This window comes from Felis catus, chromosome E3 (genome assembly GCF_018350175.1).
Source record: "Felis catus isolate Fca126 chromosome E3, F.catus_Fca126_mat1.0, whole genome shotgun sequence".
Classification (NCBI taxonomy): domain Eukaryota; kingdom Metazoa; phylum Chordata; class Mammalia; order Carnivora; family Felidae; genus Felis; species Felis catus.
The window spans coordinates 6157214-6177784 of NC_058383.1; the positions used below are offsets into that span (position 1 = coordinate 6157214).

Consider the following 20571-nt stretch of genomic DNA (forward strand, 5'->3'; position numbering starts at 1 on the left):
TGTTTTGAGGGGGATAATCTTTTCCCCCAGTAATTGTTCATTATTAAGTGGGGTTTTTTTGCCTCTGGTTTGTAAGTCAGAACATGCATAAAACTAAGATTGGGCTTCTTTACATAATTCTTAAACATGAAGGGAAAGATACAGTTTGCGTGCTTACACGTGAGCTAATATGATAAAGCTCAAATGTTTTTATGTTATTAAAATACAAGTTATGCATGTAGATATAGCTGAGTAGAATATAGATATTTTTAAAACCCTTTGTGTGTGAAATGTAACGTAGCAAAGTGCACAAAAGAACTGTATGATTTTGCCAAAAATTACAGAACCGATGTGCGTGAACATCACCCAGGATGAGAAATTCAGCGTCACCAGCACGCAAAGCCCCCACGTGCCTCCAGGGCTGAGGGCCATTGCGACTTGTCCAGTCATGGCTCCCTTGGCTGTATGTGCTTTTTCTCCGTGTTCATCTCTGAACACTGTTGAAATAGAAGAATTTTACACGGAACACTTTAAAATCTCTCCACTGCGGTTCTCAGTAACTGTTGGCATTCCTGCCATTTCGAGTGAGGAGGATCTGGGGGTGTCTTTGGGGAGCTGTGTAGCAGGTTTCTACTTGTGGAAACGCTGACAGAGCGCTTCTTGGACAGCCTGTGTTCCGTCCCCCACAGCCCAGCCGTGTGAAGCCACGCGGCTCGGGTTTGGTCTTCAGGCTGTGCCGCCAAGACGGGTGCATTTCTGAGCTGCTGCTCTTGGGGTTTGACCACATCAGTCGTGTTGAATACAGCTTTTACACCTCCCTTGCACCCCCCCCCCCGCCGCGCCCCCCTGCCTTTTAAGTCTTTCTACTGATGGGCTTGATTTTTTTTTTTTAACGAGCTGTTTTAGGATACTTATTTCGAAAGTATCTTAGGTAACAACATCACAACTTACAAAGGTGTCTATTTAAAAGACATACTTAATCACATTCGATATTAGTGGTATTATATATTAGTATAAAATACAAAAAATGTGTATATATATGTAAAATTTACACGTCCATCAACATTTTAAGGTATCTGAAACGATACTAAATAAATAGTAACCCCTTTGCACGAATTCTGAAGAGCAGTAGTTTGAGAAAACCTGGCTGTTTCACAAAGTTACCCATTTTCTTAGAGATTCTGATTCTGGGTCACGGAGGGAATCTGGGAACTCGTGCCTGCGCCTTAATTTCTTACCACTTCCTCCTCCCACTCTTTGCTCGTCCGTAGCCAGCCCGCCAGTGTTTGGCGCTTGAGTCCTTTGCATCTTTCCTTCTGTGCCTCTTTCCTGTTGACTACCTCTGAGGACATTCCAGGCATGTCCCCTTCTCTGACTTCAGAGGGGCAGTTTGTCGCTGCTTTCATTTGGTACTTGTCCCTGTGCTGCCTGGCTTTGGGAATTAGCCAGAGATGTGCTCTGTGCCTCTCTGCGTCTGTTGTGTCTTTGACCCTTAGTAGCTATTAGCTGGCGAAGGATGTATTTTATTTGACTTATCAAAGATGGCCATGGTGTCAGACTTGTTCTAGAATCTAAACGTTTTCTGGATGTTTGTGGCCAGAGCTCCCGGCAGCGGGGCGGGGGGTGTGTGTATGGCAGAGAGACCTAAAAAATGTGGGTTGCTGCCCTCTGTGCACATCCTCAGAAATGTGAGTTGTCCCTGAGTGAAGACGAGCTGTTTCTACTCTGGTTGGCTCTACAGGCCCACAGGAGAGCAGGGAGGGGGTTTGGTGAGGATTCCACCTGTAGGATTAGAGACAGAACCCTGGTGAGCCTCACTCATCCAGGGAGTTGGGACCTATGTCTACCAGAACCCTGCAAAATTTCTAGACTTTGGTTCTTTATGTGGAGAAATACCCTTCTTTCTCCGTATTCCTCCGTAACGAGTAAGCATAAAATGTTTAAGAAGGGGAGGACTCCAGGGCAGTGAATAAAGGGGCATTTAGAGGGTACTGCCCCTCTTCTCCAGGCAGGTGTGGGCCAATAGTGGCAGCTCTTTTTTTCCCCCTAAGATTTTTAAGTAACCGCTATACCCAGTGTGGGGCTTGACTCAACCCCAAGATTGAGAGTCACGTGCTCTTCCGGCTCAGCCCACCAGGCGCCTCGATGGCAGCAGCTTCTGAGGAGGATGGGGCGGGCCTGCAGTGAAGCGCTGGGGCAGGTTCTCTGCCAGGGTCTGGTTTGTCCCCTGATTCTGCATGTGATCCCAACTGTGTCTTTGACAGCACACGGCCCAGCAAAGCCGGGGTCTTTGAAATACGTCGCGTGTGATTTTCTCCTGCCCACACGTCTCCCAGTCTAGATGGCTTGTTGACAGCAGGCTGGCTACCGTGAGGAAGCCTGCTGTGTCATGGGTGTAATTGGTGACGTGTGCACCGGGTGTTTGTGTTCTAGAGTTCATCCCTTGCATGGACAAGCTCTTTGATGAATCCATACTGATTGGATCAGGATATACTGCTCGGGAGACTCTCAGGTACGATATTCAGCCCATGAGATCTGTTGGCTAAATCGGGGGGTTGGGGTGATGGACCCTGGCCCTTCATGTGTGAGCCTTTCAACAGACACTCTCCACAGACCTTTACTCTCCCGTGGGGATTTAGAATTGCGGGGAAATTTGGAAATGCTTTAGGTTGGTTTTTGTGTGTTGGCTTAAAGGGAAGATTCAGAGTAGTTTTCTTGATGTCAGTTGTAGGCACAACTTGATCTGACTCGTATTGGTTTTTTGTTGGGGTTTTGTTTTGTTTGCTATTAAAGTGCATCTCTTTATTATAAAAGAATGTTTAAGTACCCAACGAGAAGAAAGAAGGGAAGAAAACAAACCTCTTTGTTCTACATAAGGAGTTCAAGTAACATGGATAATATTTTGGTGCATTTCCTTCTAGTCTTTGTTTTTTATTCATTTCATAAAACAAATGTGGTTGTGACCATGTTTCTTTCTAAAGGAGAAAATTAACAGTTTATCGTTTTTTACAGTGTAAAATGAGTCAACATTAGTAATTTTTTGGTTCTAATTTGGGAGCTGTGATAGATCTTTTGAAAAATAGGAAGAATACTTTGAATACGATGTAGACTATTCACTGTGATGGCCATGTAAAATTGTTACAAATACGAAGACACTTTTTTTTATTTTTATTTTTTTAATGTTTATTTTTGAGACGGAGACAGAGTGCGAGTGGGGGAGGGGCAGAGAGAGAGGGAGACACAGAATCTGAAACAGGCTCCAGACTCTGAGCCGTCAGCACAGAGCCCGACGCGGGGCTCGACTCACGAACCATGAGATCGTGACCTGAGCCAAAGTCGGACACTTAACTGACTGAGCCACTCAGGCGCCCCAATACAAAGACACTTTTTATGTAGCTTGGGGTTGAACCAGCCTGCAACTGGGCATCAGATGGTGTCACTCCTAGAAGACCTAGAAAGCGTGCCCCAGGTGCACCGCCCCTGTGCTGTGTTCCTGGGGCAGGTAGTGGGAGAAGTGGTGGCCCGCAGACAACGGCCCTGCGGGCATGTTGGGACAGACGCTCACTAGCGGGGGTCTCTGCCCACAGGCCCCTCGCCTACAGCACGTTGGCCGACCTCGTGCACCACGTCCGTCAGCACCTGCCCCTCAGCGACCTCTCCCTCGCCGTCCAGCTCTTTGCCAAGAACATCGATGACGAGTCCCTGCCCAGCAGCATCCAGACCATGTCCTGCAAGCTGCTGCTGAACCTGGTGGACTGCATCCGTTCCAAGAGCGAGCAGGAGAGCGGCAATGGGAGGGACGTCCTGATGCGGATGCTGGAGGTACCAGCCCTCCTGGGAGGTGTGGGCGTCCTGCGTGCTTTCATCCCGATGCCCACTTCTGGGCTCGTACCGGTGGTTTACTGACCAGGTCGTGCAGCCTTCCGATTGCCGAGCTTAATCCCAGGTGTCAGACTGCCTGGGTTCAAATCCCCCGCTAGCCAGGTGCCCTTGGACAAGATGCTTAACATCTCTGTGCCAGCCTGCTCCTAGCCAGGGATACAGTCAGTGTCTGCCTCCCGGGATTGTCGTGAGCGCTAAGTAAATGATACGTGGACGCTCCCCACACTGTTCCTGGCAAGTATTTCAGGGACACTGTGTGGTTCCTGGCGAGTACCTAGAAGAGGGATTACAGGCACACTGTATAGCCAGGGGAGGCACCCGGTTGTGTGCGTGGGGACAGAGTACAGTGTGATTGCTGAGGCCAGCAGCCGATAGTGTGGGTCTGGAGTAGTCTGGGCCACACGTCCAGGCTTCTGCGACAAGTCCCCCAGCTTTTCTGAGCCAGATTCCTCACAGTGACAGTGGAGGTAGGGACGCCACTGTAGTTCTCCTTGGGGAGGATGGCACACTTCTCTTCAGCAAGTGGCTTCAGAGAGCTTCTCCTGTCTCCTGGAAGGGCTGCCAGCCTGTGGAAGAAGAATGATTTTTGTCTTTCTCTCCCCTTTCTCTTTCTGCTAGGTCTTTGTCCTCAAATTCCACACCATTGCCCGGTACCAGCTCTCTGCCATCTTTAAGAAGTGCAAGCCTCAGTCAGAACTCGGAGCGGTGGAGGCAGCCCTGCCCGGGGTGCCCGCTGCCCCTGCGGCCCCGGGCCCCGCCCCCTCCCCTGCGCCTGTCCCCACCCCCGCCCCGCCCCCACCCCCGACCCCAGCCACCCCCGTGACCCCGGCCCCTGTGCCTCCGTTTGAAAAGCAAGGAGAAAAGGATAAAGAGGACAAGCAGACATTCCAGGTCACAGATTGCCGAAGTTTGGTCAAAACCTTGGTCTGTGGCGTCAAGACCATCACGTGGGGCATAACGTCATGTAAAGCACCTGGTGGTAATTCCGCTCTTGAATTATTTAGATGGGATGTTTTCTGCAGAGTGGGTGTTGTTCACCTTAACTGATTATGCTCTCTCTTTTCCAGAAGCTCAGTTCATTCCCAACAAGCAGTTACAGCCCAAAGAGACTCAGATTTATATAAAACTTGTGAAATATGCAATGCAGGCTTTAGATATTTATCAGGTAAGGAAGTGCCCTCAAACCAGGCTCGTGAGTGTGGGAAACGCCCCTGGGATGAGGGTGCCGGTGATGTGATGGAAGGGGTCCTAAAAGGCTCGATTTACTGCAGATTGTCTGCAGTGTTCGTGTCCCCAGATTTGCTCTCGTTCTGTAGTGTAGCATTGCTTTAACGGTGAAGATTTTCCTTGTAAGTGTCAGCGTGAGCATTTGGTGGGGGAGGCAGTCTGTGTACATGGAACGCAGTGGAAGCAAGATGGAAGTTTTACTAAATTTGTTCTCGCGTGGAACGCTTAGCAAAGCTTTTTTGCTTGTTTTAATTATTTTCCAAAACTAAGCTGAGAATAGAGAATTAAAAAGATGGGGGAACATTTATTATGTAATTCAAACGCTGTGTTTTAAACATGCAGCTGGTCCAGTTATGTTATGGAATACATTCAGAGACGCCTGGTTTTAACATCCATGGGTTTCTTCCCTGTGCTAGGTCCAGATAGCTGGAAATGGACAGACCTACATCCGAGTAGCAAACTGCCAGACCGTCAGAATGAAGGAGGAGAAGGAGGTGTTGGAACACTTCGCCGGCGTGTTCACAATGATGAATCCCTTAACGTTTAAAGAAATCTTTCAGACGACAGTCCCTTACATGGTGGAAAGAATCTCAAAAAATTATGCTCTTCAGGTATAAAACTCTGTCTTATCCTTTGAACGTTGATTTTAAAATTACTTGTTGATGTGTGGAGCGCTTGGCATTTTCTTTATTTTGAGGGTGTTCTAAATGATATGCCTAAGGATGTGCTGGTAGAAAAATTTAGAGAGATGTTAGGACATAGTATTTTTTGTTCAAAATATCAAGATGTCTTGGATCAGTTTCTTTCATTAGTAGAAATTAAATATATGTTAGATGTAGGCTCCTGGTATTTGATAGTGAAGATAAAATAATGGACGTGAGTGTTTGAAGTGAACGGCCCTACTCCGTGCTTGGCAGATTTACAAATTTTTTTCCTAGGGTGGATAATTAATTTCTTGTGCTGTCTGTTACAGATTTGATTTTGTGTTTTCGGAAAGTTCATTACTTGGTGTTAAGGCTACTTTGAGGATTGTTTTTGTCAAGCACGTTTCTCCTTTTGACAGATTGTTGCCAACTCCTTCTTGGCGAACCCTACTACCTCGGCTCTGTTCGCCACAATCCTGGTGGAGTACCTCCTGGACCGCCTGCCGGAGATGGGCTCCAGCGTGGAGGTCTCCAACCTGTACCTCAAGCTGTTCAAGCTGGTCTTTGGCTCAGTCTCCCTCTTTGCAGCTGAAAACGAACAAATGCTGAAGGTAAAGCTCGTGGAGCCTAGTGTACTTTGTTTTGGGGAGTTTTGGGTTGTGTTTTACTTCCTGTTCTCCATTTGCACGGAAATGGGAGGTGTTGTTTTTAGATTTGTGAAGTGCTCTTTGAGTTCATAGATATTCGGACCAGTAAGGGCCTAAATGTGAAGAACGTTTCAGAGGATTCATCCATGATTTGAAATGAAAGCTTCAGAGTGCCCGTGGCAGGCGGTGGGTTGTTGTTAGTATTGCCACCACTAAATTTTTTTTTTTAATTCCAGTTTCTTTCTCTGGATTACACAAAATAGCACATCGTTCTTATTTTAAAAATTGAGTAATGGGAAAAAAGCAAGGGAAAAATCTCTACCAGCTTCTCTTGTCCGAAGAGAAACAGGTGGCTTTTGTAACAGTTCTGATTCTGCCAGCCGTCTTCCGCTCTAACTTTGTGTCTCTGCCGTGTTCTTATCTTCCTTGGCAGTACGGGGAACATCTCATTTCGGGACCACTTGTTTGTTTTTCCTCTTTATGAATTCTAACTAATTGGTATCCCTTACTAGGACCGTTTCGGAGGGACATGTCTCCTAACGTAGTGGATGACCAGTGCAGTCTAATTCCATCTCTTCAGTTACTTGATTTTAGCAAACGGCTAAAAAAAACTTACCCGTGGTTACATGTCCCACTGAAAAGGCAGCAGACGGTGGCACAAAAACCTAATAAAAATTCATTTCCACTTAAGGCAAAATATTTTAATTCCTGTAGGAAGCTGAGTATTAGCAGCAGTTTTCTCTAAAGTGTGATGTCTTCCCGCGGCGGGGGAGCTTCTGAAGACACAAACAAGATCCTTTTTTTTTTTCCTCCTGGAGCAGTAAATGTACAGGCGGTGACCAGGAGCACCAGTAATCTCTGTTTTTATGTAACCGCTCCCTCAGGTTTTCTCCGTTCTGTCGCAGTCACTTAGCAACAACCTGAGCATTACTTTTGTGTTCACCTAAAAGAAAAATACTCGTATTTTTCTAAGAACAAACGCTTAACTGTAATATGCGTCCACACAATTTGGTGTCTTTGAAAAATTTAAATTTTGCCGATATTAGATGCACAACAACAAAACCAGAATAAAACCTGATGGTAGGATACATGCACACATACATTGTGCCACGTATGATAACAAATTGGGAACGATGTCAGTGACGCAGTTCACTGTAAACATACCTGTAGAACATTTCGTGTGCAGCTGAACCTGTTACATGTTAAAACCAGCATTTGAAGTACAAAATAAAAAGCTAGTCTGGCTTTAAATGTTAATTAACGTTATTATAAGCTGATAGAGTACTTTTATTATTATTATTATTATTATTAAAGAAAATTTTTTGATTAAGTCTTCCAAGATCTTACAATCTCAATTTTTGAGGCTCTTCCAGACGTTGTGTGTATCCTTTTTGATCGTGAGGTTCCACTTCCTTTCGGTTACTTTCTGCATTTAGATTGTTCTAGGAAATGGGCATCTTCATCCTGTTTGATTATTTAGTCTTAGGAGGGAAGTGACCATATTGAGTTGCAGAGCAGAACGGACAGACCCTCTGGTTCCTGCTCCAGAGTGTTACCTTTTCAACATCGTGTCACTGCACAGTAACGTAGGAGCCTATTAAACGCTTCTTCTGCAGCCATCCTGGTGGAAACCAGCATAATATTTCAAGACAAATTAATCTGAGCCAAATAAAGGATGGAAAGGTCTTGTTTTGTTTTGCCTTTAGGAGTGAACTCGTCAGAACTACCTTCCATCCCTGTTTACAGTGAACCTTCAGCATGAGTTCTGAGGGTGTCACCCATCCTCATTTAGAGCGTGTTAACTTGCCTTTTCTCCACCGCGCAGCCCCACCTGCACAAGATCGTGAACAGCTCAATGGAACTTGCACAGACTGCCAAAGAGCCCTATAACTACTTCCTGCTGCTCCGGGCCCTGTTCCGCTCCATTGGGGGAGGTAGCCATGACCTCCTGTATCAGGAATTTTTGCCTCTCCTACCAAACCTCCTGCAAGGTCAGAGCAGTGATTTTGGTTGCCTTTTAGTCTTGTGTGCATGTATGGGTTTGGCTGACTGTGGTTGCGGGGTTCATTCATCCTCTGCATCCAGTGAAGGTCTTGGTGAGGGGATATATGTACGTATCCCGTGCCAGAGGTGTGTGTGTGTCCATATGTTCATGTTCCCGTGTCCCACTCTCTTTAAAGGCAGTAGGACTTTGAAGGGAGCCCCCTTGTTCAGGGATGGACCTTCCCCTCCCTACTCAAGAGTTGAACAGGAGTTGGAAGGTTTCCATCACCCTGGTTAGGACTTGGTTGTATTTTTGTCGCATTTGGTAAGCAAGTCTACAAAGTGGTTTCTAGTGGCTTAGTAGTAATATCAGGGATCCCTAGTTTGAGAGAGAGTCAGAATAAGAAGAGAAAAAGCAATTATAAAGCTGACTTATAAGTGTGTATTTTTACTTTGAGGTAAACTTACGTAACCAGAATCCTGCAATTCCGGTGTGACCAGGAATGCTTTCAAGATATAGAGCTAAAGGGGATCCTTAAAGAAAAGCCATTTACAACGTATAGTACCCAGGAGGCATTGGGAAAAAGTCGGCCATGTTGCCTGTAACATGGCCAATGAGTCCACCCTGCAAGGTGGCCCATCCGTTATTTAACCCCATCTCCAGTCATTCCCCAGCCTGAGTCCTCTGTTCTGTGGAGTCTCATTTCCTCCTCCCCAGGCTCATTTCTCCCTACCTACTTTTGTTCGAGTGGATCCCCTTCTGGGAACTTAACCTTTCTCCTTCTCCTCCTTTGGACCCTGAATCCAGTGCTGTTACTTTGTGATGCCTTCCCTGATCGATCTTTTCTCTGCGCGCTCTCCATCTTGCACTGCCTGGGATGCATCCACTGTTCTAGGCCTTTCTCTTTCTAGCTGGTCTCTGAGCACTCAGGGCAGGTCCTGATCTGATATGTTTCAGTTAGGAAGGAGCTCAGCTTACCCTCACAAAAAGCAGGGATGTTGTCTTTGTGAGAAGAAAGATCTTCTCCATTTGCAGGAAATGGAAGTGGATTTAAAAAAAAAAAAAACGTTTATTTTACAGCAGAGACCTCAACTGTGGTCTCTTGGAAACCTGAAAAAACATGTGAGGTTGTAAACCTCAAGCTTGAGGTGAAGGTATCTTATTGGAGTCTTGTGTCTCTGGATCAGGCTTGTTAAAAACAACAACGTGATTCTTAAAAGATCCATGTGTGATATTAGCTATCTCATTAGGATTAATTAACATTAAATAATTGTATCATAGCTTACGTTATAGTTGTATGCAGCCTGCTGTTGTCACCATGAACATGACGGACAGAAGGGTCATGGTTCTAGAATAGGTTTAGCTGATGTAGTAGATGAGACGTAAAACGTCTTCCTGTCATTGCGCTGATGTTGATAGTAGAAGGTGGAACAGTTACTTTGGACGATTAACTCTGGCCCGTCTGGGGGTGATGTTCTTTTCTGATGCCCGCAAACCCTGCTTCTAGGCCTGAACATGCTGCAGAGCGGCCTGCACAAGCAGCACATGAAGGACCTGTTCGTGGAGCTGTGTCTCACGGTGCCCGTGCGGCTGAGCTCCCTCCTGCCCTACCTGCCCATGTTAATGGATCCCCTGGTGTCTGCTCTCAACGGCTCGCAGACGCTGGTCAGCCAAGGCCTGAGGACCCTGGAGCTGTGCGTGGACAACCTACAGCCCGATTTCCTCTACGACCACATCCAGCCTGTCCGTGCGGAGCTCATGCAGGTAAGTGTGCGTTCTCGCAGGGGCCGGCCCAGCGCCGGCTGTCGGGGGCTCACGGATCCGGTTTTCCCGGGGCTTCTAGGCTAGTGTTTCCGGAAATGACAGCCCCCCCCCCCCCCCCCCAGTGAGCTGCCTGTGCCCCGTGTTGGGCTCTCTGCAAGATGAAGTGGTGTAGTTTTTAACCTCTTCATGAGTCTCCTGGCTTATGAAAAGATGTGTAGAAATATGTATTAAATAGACATTTGTTTTGCAGTGTTGCCCTTTTCTCAGAGGGTTTTCACGAGGGTCACAGACTCATTTAAGCTGATGACCTGTGAGGGCAGGTGCTGTGGTTACTATGTGCTGCCGGGAAGAGCCTTTCTTTGTCCACGAGAGATCTCGGGATGCTGCAGTGAAGAGAATCACGCTCCTGAGGAAGTGCAGGTGTTCACTTTCGGGTCAAGGGAAATGAAGCAGATAATTGAGATGGTTTTGAAAACATGTTTTCTTCCTTAGAGTTTGGATGTCAGATATCAGGTTTTGCCTTCACGTTTTGCTGTCGTTACGGATTTGTAATGTAGTCGGTAATTGTTAGAAGTGTAGGCTGCCTGTCACTGTACTGCCTCTCTGCTTTGGAGTATTTGGCCCCAACTAGAGGTCCGAATGCCAGCTTCAAAGGGTGGAGACTCAGTAACCCTAAAAGACAGGAGTCTGAATTGGAAACTGCAGTGTGCACTTGAAGCTGGGTTTGGGAGACTTTCCTCCCCAGTCCTGAGATGGGGACCCTGTGTGCCATCTGGGTGGGAGAGGATGGGCCTGGCGGTTGGGTCAGGGCCTCCAAGTCCACTTTCCCAGCCGTCCTTTGGAGGATTGACGGAGAGCCTGCCTCAGGAGAGAATGGCACTGTTGGTTCTGGAAGGCAGACCCTGGGCCTGACCCAGGTGTGGGTGAGCAGCATGTGGGAGGAGGAAGTGGGGCTGGGCTCATGGGCCTCTTGCTGTTTCATGAGGCAGACAGTCCTGCGAGACAGGGGCGAGGCTCCTTCCTGCTTTTGGAGCCCCAGTAATCCCCACCCCCCACACTAGACAAGTGTCATAGTCTGTTTCTCTGTGGTCTCCTCAACCAGCACTCGCTCCCAGTGCCACCCCCTCCCGGGGGGTTAAGCAGAAATTCCCTCTCCTGAGGGTACATGAGGAGTGGTGGGGCCGGGTGGAGCAGTAGAGGTTGGGGGGGGGGGGGGTTGCTTAGCACCTCTCAGCAGAGGTTCCTGATGGACAGGGCTTGGTGGACCTTTAGGAACATTAGAGAAGTAGAAATTTTGCTTTAAAGAAAATTCTAAGATTTTACGTTGGCTGTTGCTAGATGCTAATATCTGGTATTGTTATGGAAGGTGATCTAAGAAAATAGACTTAAATAGACTTTTTTTTTTTTTTTAAGTTTGAGAGAGAGAGCACACCTGCACCTGCACATGAACCGGAGAGGGACAGAGAGAGAGCGAGAGAATCCCAAGCTGGTTCCTTGCTGTCCATGCAGAGCCCAGCAAGGGGCTCAAACTCACGAACTGTGAGATCACTGTTCTGAGTCAAAATCAGGAGTCGGACATTAAACCAAATGAGCTGCCCAGGTGCCCCTAGACAGACATAGTAATTTTGAGGACTTAGATAGTTTAGGTGAAAGAATGTGGGAAGATTGACAAGAGTTTTTTGAAACAGTTGAGTGTGTGTGGTCCTTATACACTGATACAAGGTGCGCGTACTTGTTATCTGTTCCCAGAATGCGGGGCCTGTCATGATTGTGTTTTCGCCCTTCACCATCCTTTCTAACATGAAGTTTGAAATGTATAAGATCGTTTATATATCCTATTCGTAGGAATTTATCTTGTTTGTAAGTTATAAAGCCTAATAATCAAAGTAAAAACCTGAGAACTCACCATCAAATCCAGGACAAGAACTTTAACAGTAAAGAGCATTTCCCTCCATGCCTCTTCTGGTCCCATTTTGTATATATGTTTAGACGATATATTGCTTAGTTTTCTTGCTCTTGAGCTCTGCGATATTTATCATATGCTACTGTGTGTGTTTCAGGAGCATGGAAGAACATTTATATCTGCGTTTTCTTTTAAAGAAAATTTTTCTGGAAGAATACATAAGATTAATAACATTGGCTTCTCCCAATAAGGGGAAATTTGTGTTTGGGGGACAGAGATGGGAGGAAGAATTTTTGCTGTATAATTTTCCATAACTTGAAAAGTTTGATTTGTGAACCATGAGGATGCCTTGCCTTGCAAGGATTTTAATCAAAGTACTTTGGTTTTTAGGCTTTGTGGCGCACTTTACGCAATCCTGCTGATAGCATTTCTCACGTGGCCTATCGTGTACTTGGTAAATTTGGTGGCAGTAACAGGAAGATGTTGAAGGAGTCCCAGAAGCTGCACTATGTTGTGACCGAGGTTCAAGGCCCCAGTATCACGGTGGAGTTTTCTGATTGTAAAGCATCTCTTCAGCTCCCGATGGAGAAGGTAAATTTGGAAACCTGCAGGAGCTTCTTAAAGATACTATACATTTCATTTTAAGAAAGTGAATTTCTGTTTGCAAATACATAAATAAAACATGTCTTTCTTGCCAGGGAATTTCTTTTTTAAGATTTCGTTTGTAAGTAAGCTCTATACCCAGTGTGGGGCTCTAACTCACAACCCCAAGATCAAGAGTCAAATGCTCTCCTGACTGAGCCAGGCAGGTGCCCTTTGGGAGGGCGTTTCTAGCTCAAAGGACAGACTGTTTTGGGGGACCAGCTTGGGTGGCAAAGGGGCTTTCCTAACACCAGGAGGCCGGTGGGGGTGTACTGCCCGGAGAACTCTGGACCCTTGAGCAGTTTCATGTTTCCCGATGGAGCAGGAGACACTGCCGCCCAGCCCACCCCTTCCTTGAACTTAGTCCGTTTCACTGTCTAACAGGCTTTACTTCAAGTGTCATTAGAACCCAAGTTTATCCCATACTTGTCATTCCTGAGCACCCACGTCTCCCATTCTCTGTCCAGACGTAGCACCTGCTGTCTCTCCTGGCTCCTGAGCCCTCTGCGGGCAGCTCTGTGGTCTCTCTCCATCTGCCATTTGGAACTCCTGTCTCGTTGGGTAGCAAATGGGCAGACAGCGTGCCCAGCATCATGCCCGAGTGTCCACTCTGCTACTTTTGCTTTGTCATTTTGAAAACTGTTCCCCCTTTCACCTCATCGAGCCCTCCTGGTCCTTTGTCACATGCATGTTGGTCCACTTTACCATGATCTACATTGTTGAGGTTGACTTCTCCGCCTTATTGTAGAGCCAGCCTTCTTCTACCCTCCCTTAGAACTTTTGTTACCGTGTCTTTTCAGGATGTTTATCTAGTCGTTACATACTGGGTATTTTTTTTTTTTTTTAACGTTTTGTTTATTTTTGAGAGAGAGTATGCAAGTTGGGGAGGGGCAGAGAGAGAGGAGGACAGGGAATCTGAAGCGGGCTCGGCACTGACCGCAGCAAGCCTGATGCGGGGTTTGAGCTCACGCACCAAACTGAGATCGTAACCCGAGCCAAAGTCGGACGCTCACCCAACTGGGCCACCCAGGCATCCCGTACTGGCTGTTTTTTTAAAGGGTGTTAGAGTAGGCCTCTGCGTGCATCTAAATGACTCCGCCATTTTAGTAAGCCAGATGCCAGCTGGATTCCTGAACTCCTTGCAGACAGATCTGGTCTTAAACCAGCATTTCGTGGCCTGGACCCACTCAAAGCCCTCCCTTTGCTCAGGGCTAACTGTCCTGTTGTGTCATAGTGTAGAGCTCTGCCTGTTCACTTCTCTGTATTCAAACCTTACCCACATAGTGAGTTCTGTGATTTTTTTTCTTTTTTTTCAATCAGGCTTTATTAAACATCTATGGGGAACGATGCCCATCATGGATAAATGTCCCTCCGGGGTTCTCATCCATCATCCTCTCTCAATATCCTGTATCCCCCACTTCTCAAGCACTCACATTGTCCCTGACCCTCTCCCAGCCCGTAGATAGGTGTTCTCTCCAGACCTCACAGTGAGATGCAACCCTAGCTTCTCCCCCAAACCTTAATAAAAATATTTGCCAAATAAGCACTAGTTTCCTCCTAAGAGAATACAGCTAAAATGCTGCCTTTACATTGCAAGTTACTGAAGTGAACATCCTGTGTCTGAAGCACGTTCCCACAGTGTAGGTAATGTCTTAACCCAGGACTGTTTGCTTCAGCCCTGTCAGTGGCAAGCTTGGTATTAGTCGTGAAAACTAAGGTATCTGACTTTCATTTGATGCTGCATAGACTAAGCAGAGCAGGAAATCTCTTTAGAAGTAGTTTTTCCCCCAAAGAAGAAACCAAGTTTTGAAGATTGGCTCCCACATCCTCCTGGACTCCCCTACAGACTTCGGGTGCACGAGGGGCTGGTTTCCTAGCAGGCAGAGGCCGAGGGCACGCAACACCCCACACAGCTGGTGGGGCTGCCGGGGCCAAGGGCATGAGCTCATGGCCAAGCCAGGTGCTGGCGAATTCTCACAAATAATCCTACTTGTGGCACGTTACAACGCTCTGTTCTTTCGGCAGGTAATTGGCTCAAAGGTTGCATTGATTCTTACTGCTTCTGAAATTGTCTCCACATGATTTGTTACCTGTTGGTGACCAGGGCAGAGGTGGTGGGAGGAGGGACAGTGCTGCGGTGCCCTGGGCTCGGGCACAACAGTGAGGACCTGTTGTCATGCTCTTTGTGACCGTGTGTGAGTGTTTAGGGCAGGGCTGCTGGCCCTGTCAGCATCCACTGCTTCCTCACACACAGCCTAGATGAATCTTTTAACGCCCATCACTTCTTCTGCTTACAGGGTTTATAGCTATAGAATTGTCATTGAGGCTAATCTCTTAGCTATTAAGGGCTTCACATGATTTTTTGTTTATGATTATGCCTCCCCAGTCTTCCTGGTCAACCTAATTGAACAGGATAAAATGTACATATAACTGTGTAGGTTTTCTGAAAAAATAAAGAAAGCTCTTTTGTCTTGTAAAGAGAGAATTTTGTGGTCAGGTAATTTCTGCATAAACTACGCTTTTTGTGTTTGCCGTAGGCCATCGAAACCGCTCTAGACTGCCTGAAGAGCGCCAACACGGAGCCTTACTACCGGAGGCAGGCGTGGGAGGTGATCAAGTGCTTCCTGGTGGCAATGATGAGTCTGGAGGACAATAAACATGCCCTCTACCAGCTTCTCGCACACCCTAAGTATGTTGGGGACGTGGTTTTCTGTGATTAGTGCATCTTCCATCAGGATTTAGGGTGGAGAGCACCTCCCAGATCTCCACGGTGCTAGGACTTTGCTCCGTCAAGTCGGGAAGTCAGCCTGTGATCTGCCTAGTGATGCTTCTCTGGGCTTTTCGAGAAAATGAAGAGGCGAAACTGGGTGCTTGAGGATTAGAATTTACCTCCTTTGTAGTCTGACTGTTGCCTCCTGAGGCTGTCAGCTTCAGGGAGCAAGGGTCCTGGCCTTTTCTGTCCTGTTATGAACCATTATATCCTTAGCGCTGGGCACGTGATAGACGTTCAGCGGATCTTTTGCTTTTCTGATCCATGGTGACCCTTCCATTCCCCAGATGCTTGTCATGTGATATTTATATTTGTTCTTATCAGTTATTGCTATGACCTTAGGTGGTGGCCTTTTGTGATCATGTGTGGGTGTTAATCTTTCTGTGTCACATTGCAGGGAGGGGACTTTGGCTCTGTATTTACACGTTTCTCAGAGCATCGGTGATGGGTGGTCCATGCACTGTCAGTGAGGCCTCTAATAACCGGGTCTGATATAGTTCCCGTGGTGATTTTTCCTTTCTTTTCTTTTTATTTTTTTAAATGTTTTCTTTATTTTTGAGAGAGAGAGAGAGAGAGACAGAGAGCTAGCAGGGGAGGGGCAGAGAGAGAGGGAGACACAGAATCTGAAGCTGAGCTGTCAGCACGGAGCCCAATGTAGGGCCCAAACCCATGAACTGTGAGATCATGACCTGAGCCAAAGTCGGACGCTTAAGACTGAGCCACCCAGGCACCTTGGCATGGTGTGATTTTTCAACATACAATAGGTGTATAGCTGCCTTCAAGAGTTTTCATTTGGGGCGCCTGGGTGGCGCAGTCGGTTAAGCGTCCGACTTCAGCCAGGTCACGATCTCGCGGTCCGTGAGTTCGAGCCCCGCGTCAGGCTCTGGGCTGATGGCTCAGAGCCTGGAGCCTGTTTCAGATTCTGTGTCTCCCTCTCTCTCTGACCCTCCCTCGTTCATGCTCTGTCTCTCTCTGTCCCAAAAATAAATAAACGTTGAAAAAAAAAATTAAAAAAAAAAGGGTTTTCATTTCTATTTGATTGTTGATGGGTTTCTTTCTTTTTTTTTTTTTTTTAAAGTTTATTTTTGAGAGAGAGAGATAGCGCGAGTGGGGGAGGAGCAGAGAGAAAGGGAGAACCAGAATCTGAAACAGGCTCCAGGCTCTGAGCTGTCAGCACAGAGCCCAATGCGCGGCTTGAACTCAAAATGGCAAGATCATGACATAGGCCAAAGTCGGATGCTTAACCGACTGAGCCACCCAGGCACCCCAAATGATTGGTTTATTTCTTAGAATTTGACTTAGTTATAAAAGACAGAAGTCCAACATCCACTTTCTTTAAAAACTATAAAGATACTAAATCTGCTGCCACAGTGTAATTTTGCTCTGATTCCTTGCCTGTGCTCATATTAGGTAGAACACACTTGGGATCTCTTGAACCATTGGTTATAGATATTCTTGATGAAGTTCATCCTGTTTGAATCCAGGTGTTACTGGAATTAAAGCAGAGAAATGAACGCACTTCGGCCTGTCTGAACAAGGGAAGGTTGGCAAGCTGAAAATGAAAACAGAAGTGCTGGTGACATCATCAGCTCGGGACTTTGGTGTTGTGATGACAGATCCAATCTTGTCTTTCAGCTTTACAGAAAAGACCATCCCTAATGTCATCATATCACATCGCTACAAAGCACAGGACACTCCAGCTCGGAAGACGTTTGAGCAGGCCCTGACCGGGGCGTTCATGTCTGCCGTCATTAAGGATCTCCGGCCCAGCGCCCTGCCCTTTGTCGCCAGCTTGATCCGCCACTACACGATGGTGGCAGTTGCCCAGCAGTGCGGTGAGTGGGGCGGTGCAAGTGCTCACGTGACTTCCTTAGGCTGCTTCCGAAGCTCCACAAGGACTTCATGGTATTTCAGAGAAGCCGTTTGGCTGGTTGATTTTTGGCCTTTGCTTTTTTAATCCCCACTTATTGCGGGATAATTGATATTTCAGTGATGGGTGCAACATTAACTTAAAAATTGTTACCACGTTTCATTTGTAAAATATGTCCGTTTAATATTTTGGCCCTTTGTTTTTCATGAAAATGGGGCGGTATACTTTTGGGCACTCCGTGTGTAAAAGTTTGTGGTCCCCCTTGTTGCTGGTCTTTCTTGTGTTGTTTTCCAAGGCCGAGCCTCCCCCTCTGTCCTCCTGCTGTCAGCTGGCTTCCCCCAAGTCTTTGTGCTTTTCTCGGTTCCTGGAGTGGTCATCCCTGCCACCCCTCAGGCTCTGGATGGGGACGGGCCACTTTTGTTTGTCTCTTTGCTTCTCTTCCTAATCCATCCAGACGGGTGCTTTTGCAGAAGGCAATAAAATGTCCTGACACTGTCAGTTGCTGTGTAAGTTTCTGAACACTTACTCTCAGCTTCTGCAGCTCCTCCCAGACTGGCGCTGGGCAGGTGTTCCCAAGATCCCTCACCCTCCAGAGCAGCAAAGCAACTTCCTTTGAACACCGCAGAACACCTAGAACTTTCCTCTTGTATCTCTCCTTGGCTTTCTTGGCCCGGATAGTCAATGCTGTAAGGTTTATTTTAGATCATTCCTCAGTGTCTCTCCGTTAATGTCTTTTCCAGCAGACTTGTAAGCTGCTTGATAATGCCTATCTTGCTAGGTGCCTCCAAGGCATTAATTAATAGCAGCTTATTTTCTGTGTGTTGGGTGTCAGGCCCAAGTTGCTTTTGAATTGTTATTTGTATGTCAGGAAGTCCAGAGCATAGCCCACAGTCATTTCTGTGCTGTGCCCCTTGGTCTCTTCAATGATTTTTACTTTTTTTTCTTTATGTTTAATTTATTTTTGAGAGAGAGCATGAGTTGGGGAGGGGCAGAGAGAGAGGGAGGCTCAGAATCTGAAGCAGGCTCCAGGCTCCGAGCTGTCAGCACAGAGCCCGATGCCGGGCTCGAACTCATGAACCACAAGATCATGACCTGTGCCGAAGTCGGATGCTTAACCGACGGGGCACCCAGCCCTCCCTAATTTTTTAAAACAAGGAACCTGATGGTGATTTTCATTTTAAACTAATGCATTTTTGAGTTATGACCGAGAAAATCTGAAAAGAATACTGTTTATAACGGAAATAATTCAGAAAAATCACCTTAGTGTGAATTAGACCACTTAGTTTACAAGTAATTGCAACTTAACAGAAGTTGGTCTAAAGTACCAGTGCTGGCAAATTAGTCGGAGAAGAGCAAGTCTCATATCGTTTCATTCATAGGAGGTCTTTAAGATACAAAACAGATGAACATAAGGGAAGGGAAACAAAAATAACATAAAAACAGGGAGGGGGAGGGGGCGCCTGGGTGGCGCAGTCGGTTAAGCGTCCGACTTCAGCCAGGTCACGATCTCGCGGTCCGGGAGTTCGAGCCCCGCGTTGGGCTCTGGGCTGATGACTCAGAGCCTGGAGCCTGTTTCCGATTCTGTGTCTCCCTCTCTCTCTGCCCCTCCCCCGTTCATGCTCTGTCTCTCTCTGTCCCAAAAATAAATAAATAAAAAAACAAAACAAAACAAAACAAAAAAACAGGGAGGGGGACAAAACATAAGATACTCTTAAATATAGACAACAAACAGAGGGTTGCTGGAGGGGTTTTGTGGGGGGTGGGACAGGCTAAATGGGTAAGGGGCACTAAGGAATCTACTCCTGAAATCATTGTTGCACTATATGCTAACTAATTTGGATGAAAATTTAAAAATAAATAAGTTATTAATTAAAAAGTTTTTTCAGAAAGGAAAAAAAAAGTACCAGCGTGGGCTTTTATTGAGCTCCTGACCTCTAGTTTGAAAACGAGGTAGTTTAGGGGTGCCTGGCTGTTGGAGTTGGTAGAGTATGCAAGCCTTGATCCTCAGTCTCATGCGTTTGAGCCCCATGTTGGGTGCAGAGACTACTAAAAACACAAACTTAAAAAAGTTTTAGGGGCGCCTGGGTGGCTCGGTCATTTAAGCATCCGACTCATGATCTTAGCTCAGGTCATGATCTCGCTGTCATGAGCTCGAACCCTGCATGGGGCTCTGCGCTGACAGTGCAGAGCCCACTTGGGATCCTCTCTTTCCCTCTCTCTCTCTCTGCCCCTTCCCTGCTTGCACAGGCGCACGCTCACTCTCACTCTCTCCCTAAAAATAAATAAACTTAAGTGTTTTAAAAATGAGGTAGTTTTGGGGCGCCTGGGTGGCTCAGTCGGTTAAGCGTCCGACTTCGGCTCAGGTCATGATCTCACAGTTTGTGAGTTCAAGCCCCGTGTCGGGCTCTGTGCTGAGAGCTCAGAGCCTGGAGCCTGTTTCCGATTCTGTGTCTCCCTCTCTCTGACCCTCCCCTGTTCACGCTCTGTCTCTCCCTGTCTCAAAAATAAATAAAACGTTAAAAAAAATTAAAAAAAAAAAAATGAGGTAGTTTTGCCATTTGAGGGACAAGAACGTCCATGGAAATAACCTTGACTTTCTCCCATGCCTGCTGCCTCTCTTTCAGGTCCTTTCCTGCTTCCTTGCTACCAGGTGGGCAGCCAGCCCAGCACAGCCATGTTCCACAGTGAAGAAAATGGGTCCAAAGGAATGGATCCCTTGGTCCTAATTGATGCAATAGCCATTTGCATGGCATACGAGGAAAAGGAGCTTTGCAAGATTGGAGAGGTGGCACTAGCTGTGATATTTGATGTTGCCAGTATCATCCTGGGCTCAAAGGAGAGGGTAAGGAAAGACTGAGAAGCAGCTGCTCTTTTGGGGGTGTTTGTGCCTGCGGGTAGCCTGGAAACTGGCGGTTTAAGAGTTGCAGTGACATGATAGTTTGTGCTTCTGTTTTTCTCCCCAGGCGTGCCAGCTGCCTCTGTTTTCTTACATCGTAGAACGCTTGTGTGCGTGTTGCTATGAGCAGGCCTGGTATGCAAAGCTGGGGGGTGTGGTGTCCATTAAATTTCTCATGGAGCGGCTGCCTCTCACTTGGGTTCTCCAGAACCAGCAGACGTTCCTCAAAGCGCTTCTCTTTGTCATGATGGACTTGACTGGAGAGGTAGGTAATGGGTGGTCCCAAACCTAACCAAGCTGTTCCAGAAACTGATTTGCCTGGAGAATAGTTAGTATGAGGCAGTTCTGGAAATGGGCTCTCCT

The 20571-nt window shown here is 46.9% G+C and overlaps 1 protein-coding gene across 14 annotated transcripts in view; it reads left to right on the forward strand.

Moving 5' to 3' along the window:
* Positions 1-20571, forward strand: part of TRRAP (transformation/transcription domain associated protein) — a 113308-nt gene that overhangs the window by 20262 nt on the left and 72475 nt on the right. For all 14 annotated transcript variants that reach the window (XM_023246566.2, XM_023246564.2, XM_023246571.2 and 11 more), the window contains exons 13-25: positions 2413-2491; positions 3567-3801; positions 4480-4840; positions 4929-5026; positions 5505-5699; positions 6152-6343; positions 8205-8370; positions 9871-10127; positions 12421-12621; positions 15210-15361; positions 17078-17277; positions 19937-20154; positions 20276-20473. In XM_023246566.2, coding sequence (XP_023102334.1) covers positions 2413-2491; positions 3567-3801; positions 4480-4840; positions 4929-5026; positions 5505-5699; positions 6152-6343; positions 8205-8370; positions 9871-10127; positions 12421-12621; positions 15210-15361; positions 17078-17277; positions 19937-20154; positions 20276-20473 — 2552 coding nt within the window. The remainder of the gene's footprint in view (positions 1-2412; positions 2492-3566; positions 3802-4479; positions 4841-4928; positions 5027-5504; positions 5700-6151; positions 6344-8204; positions 8371-9870; positions 10128-12420; positions 12622-15209; positions 15362-17077; positions 17278-19936; positions 20155-20275; positions 20474-20571) is intronic.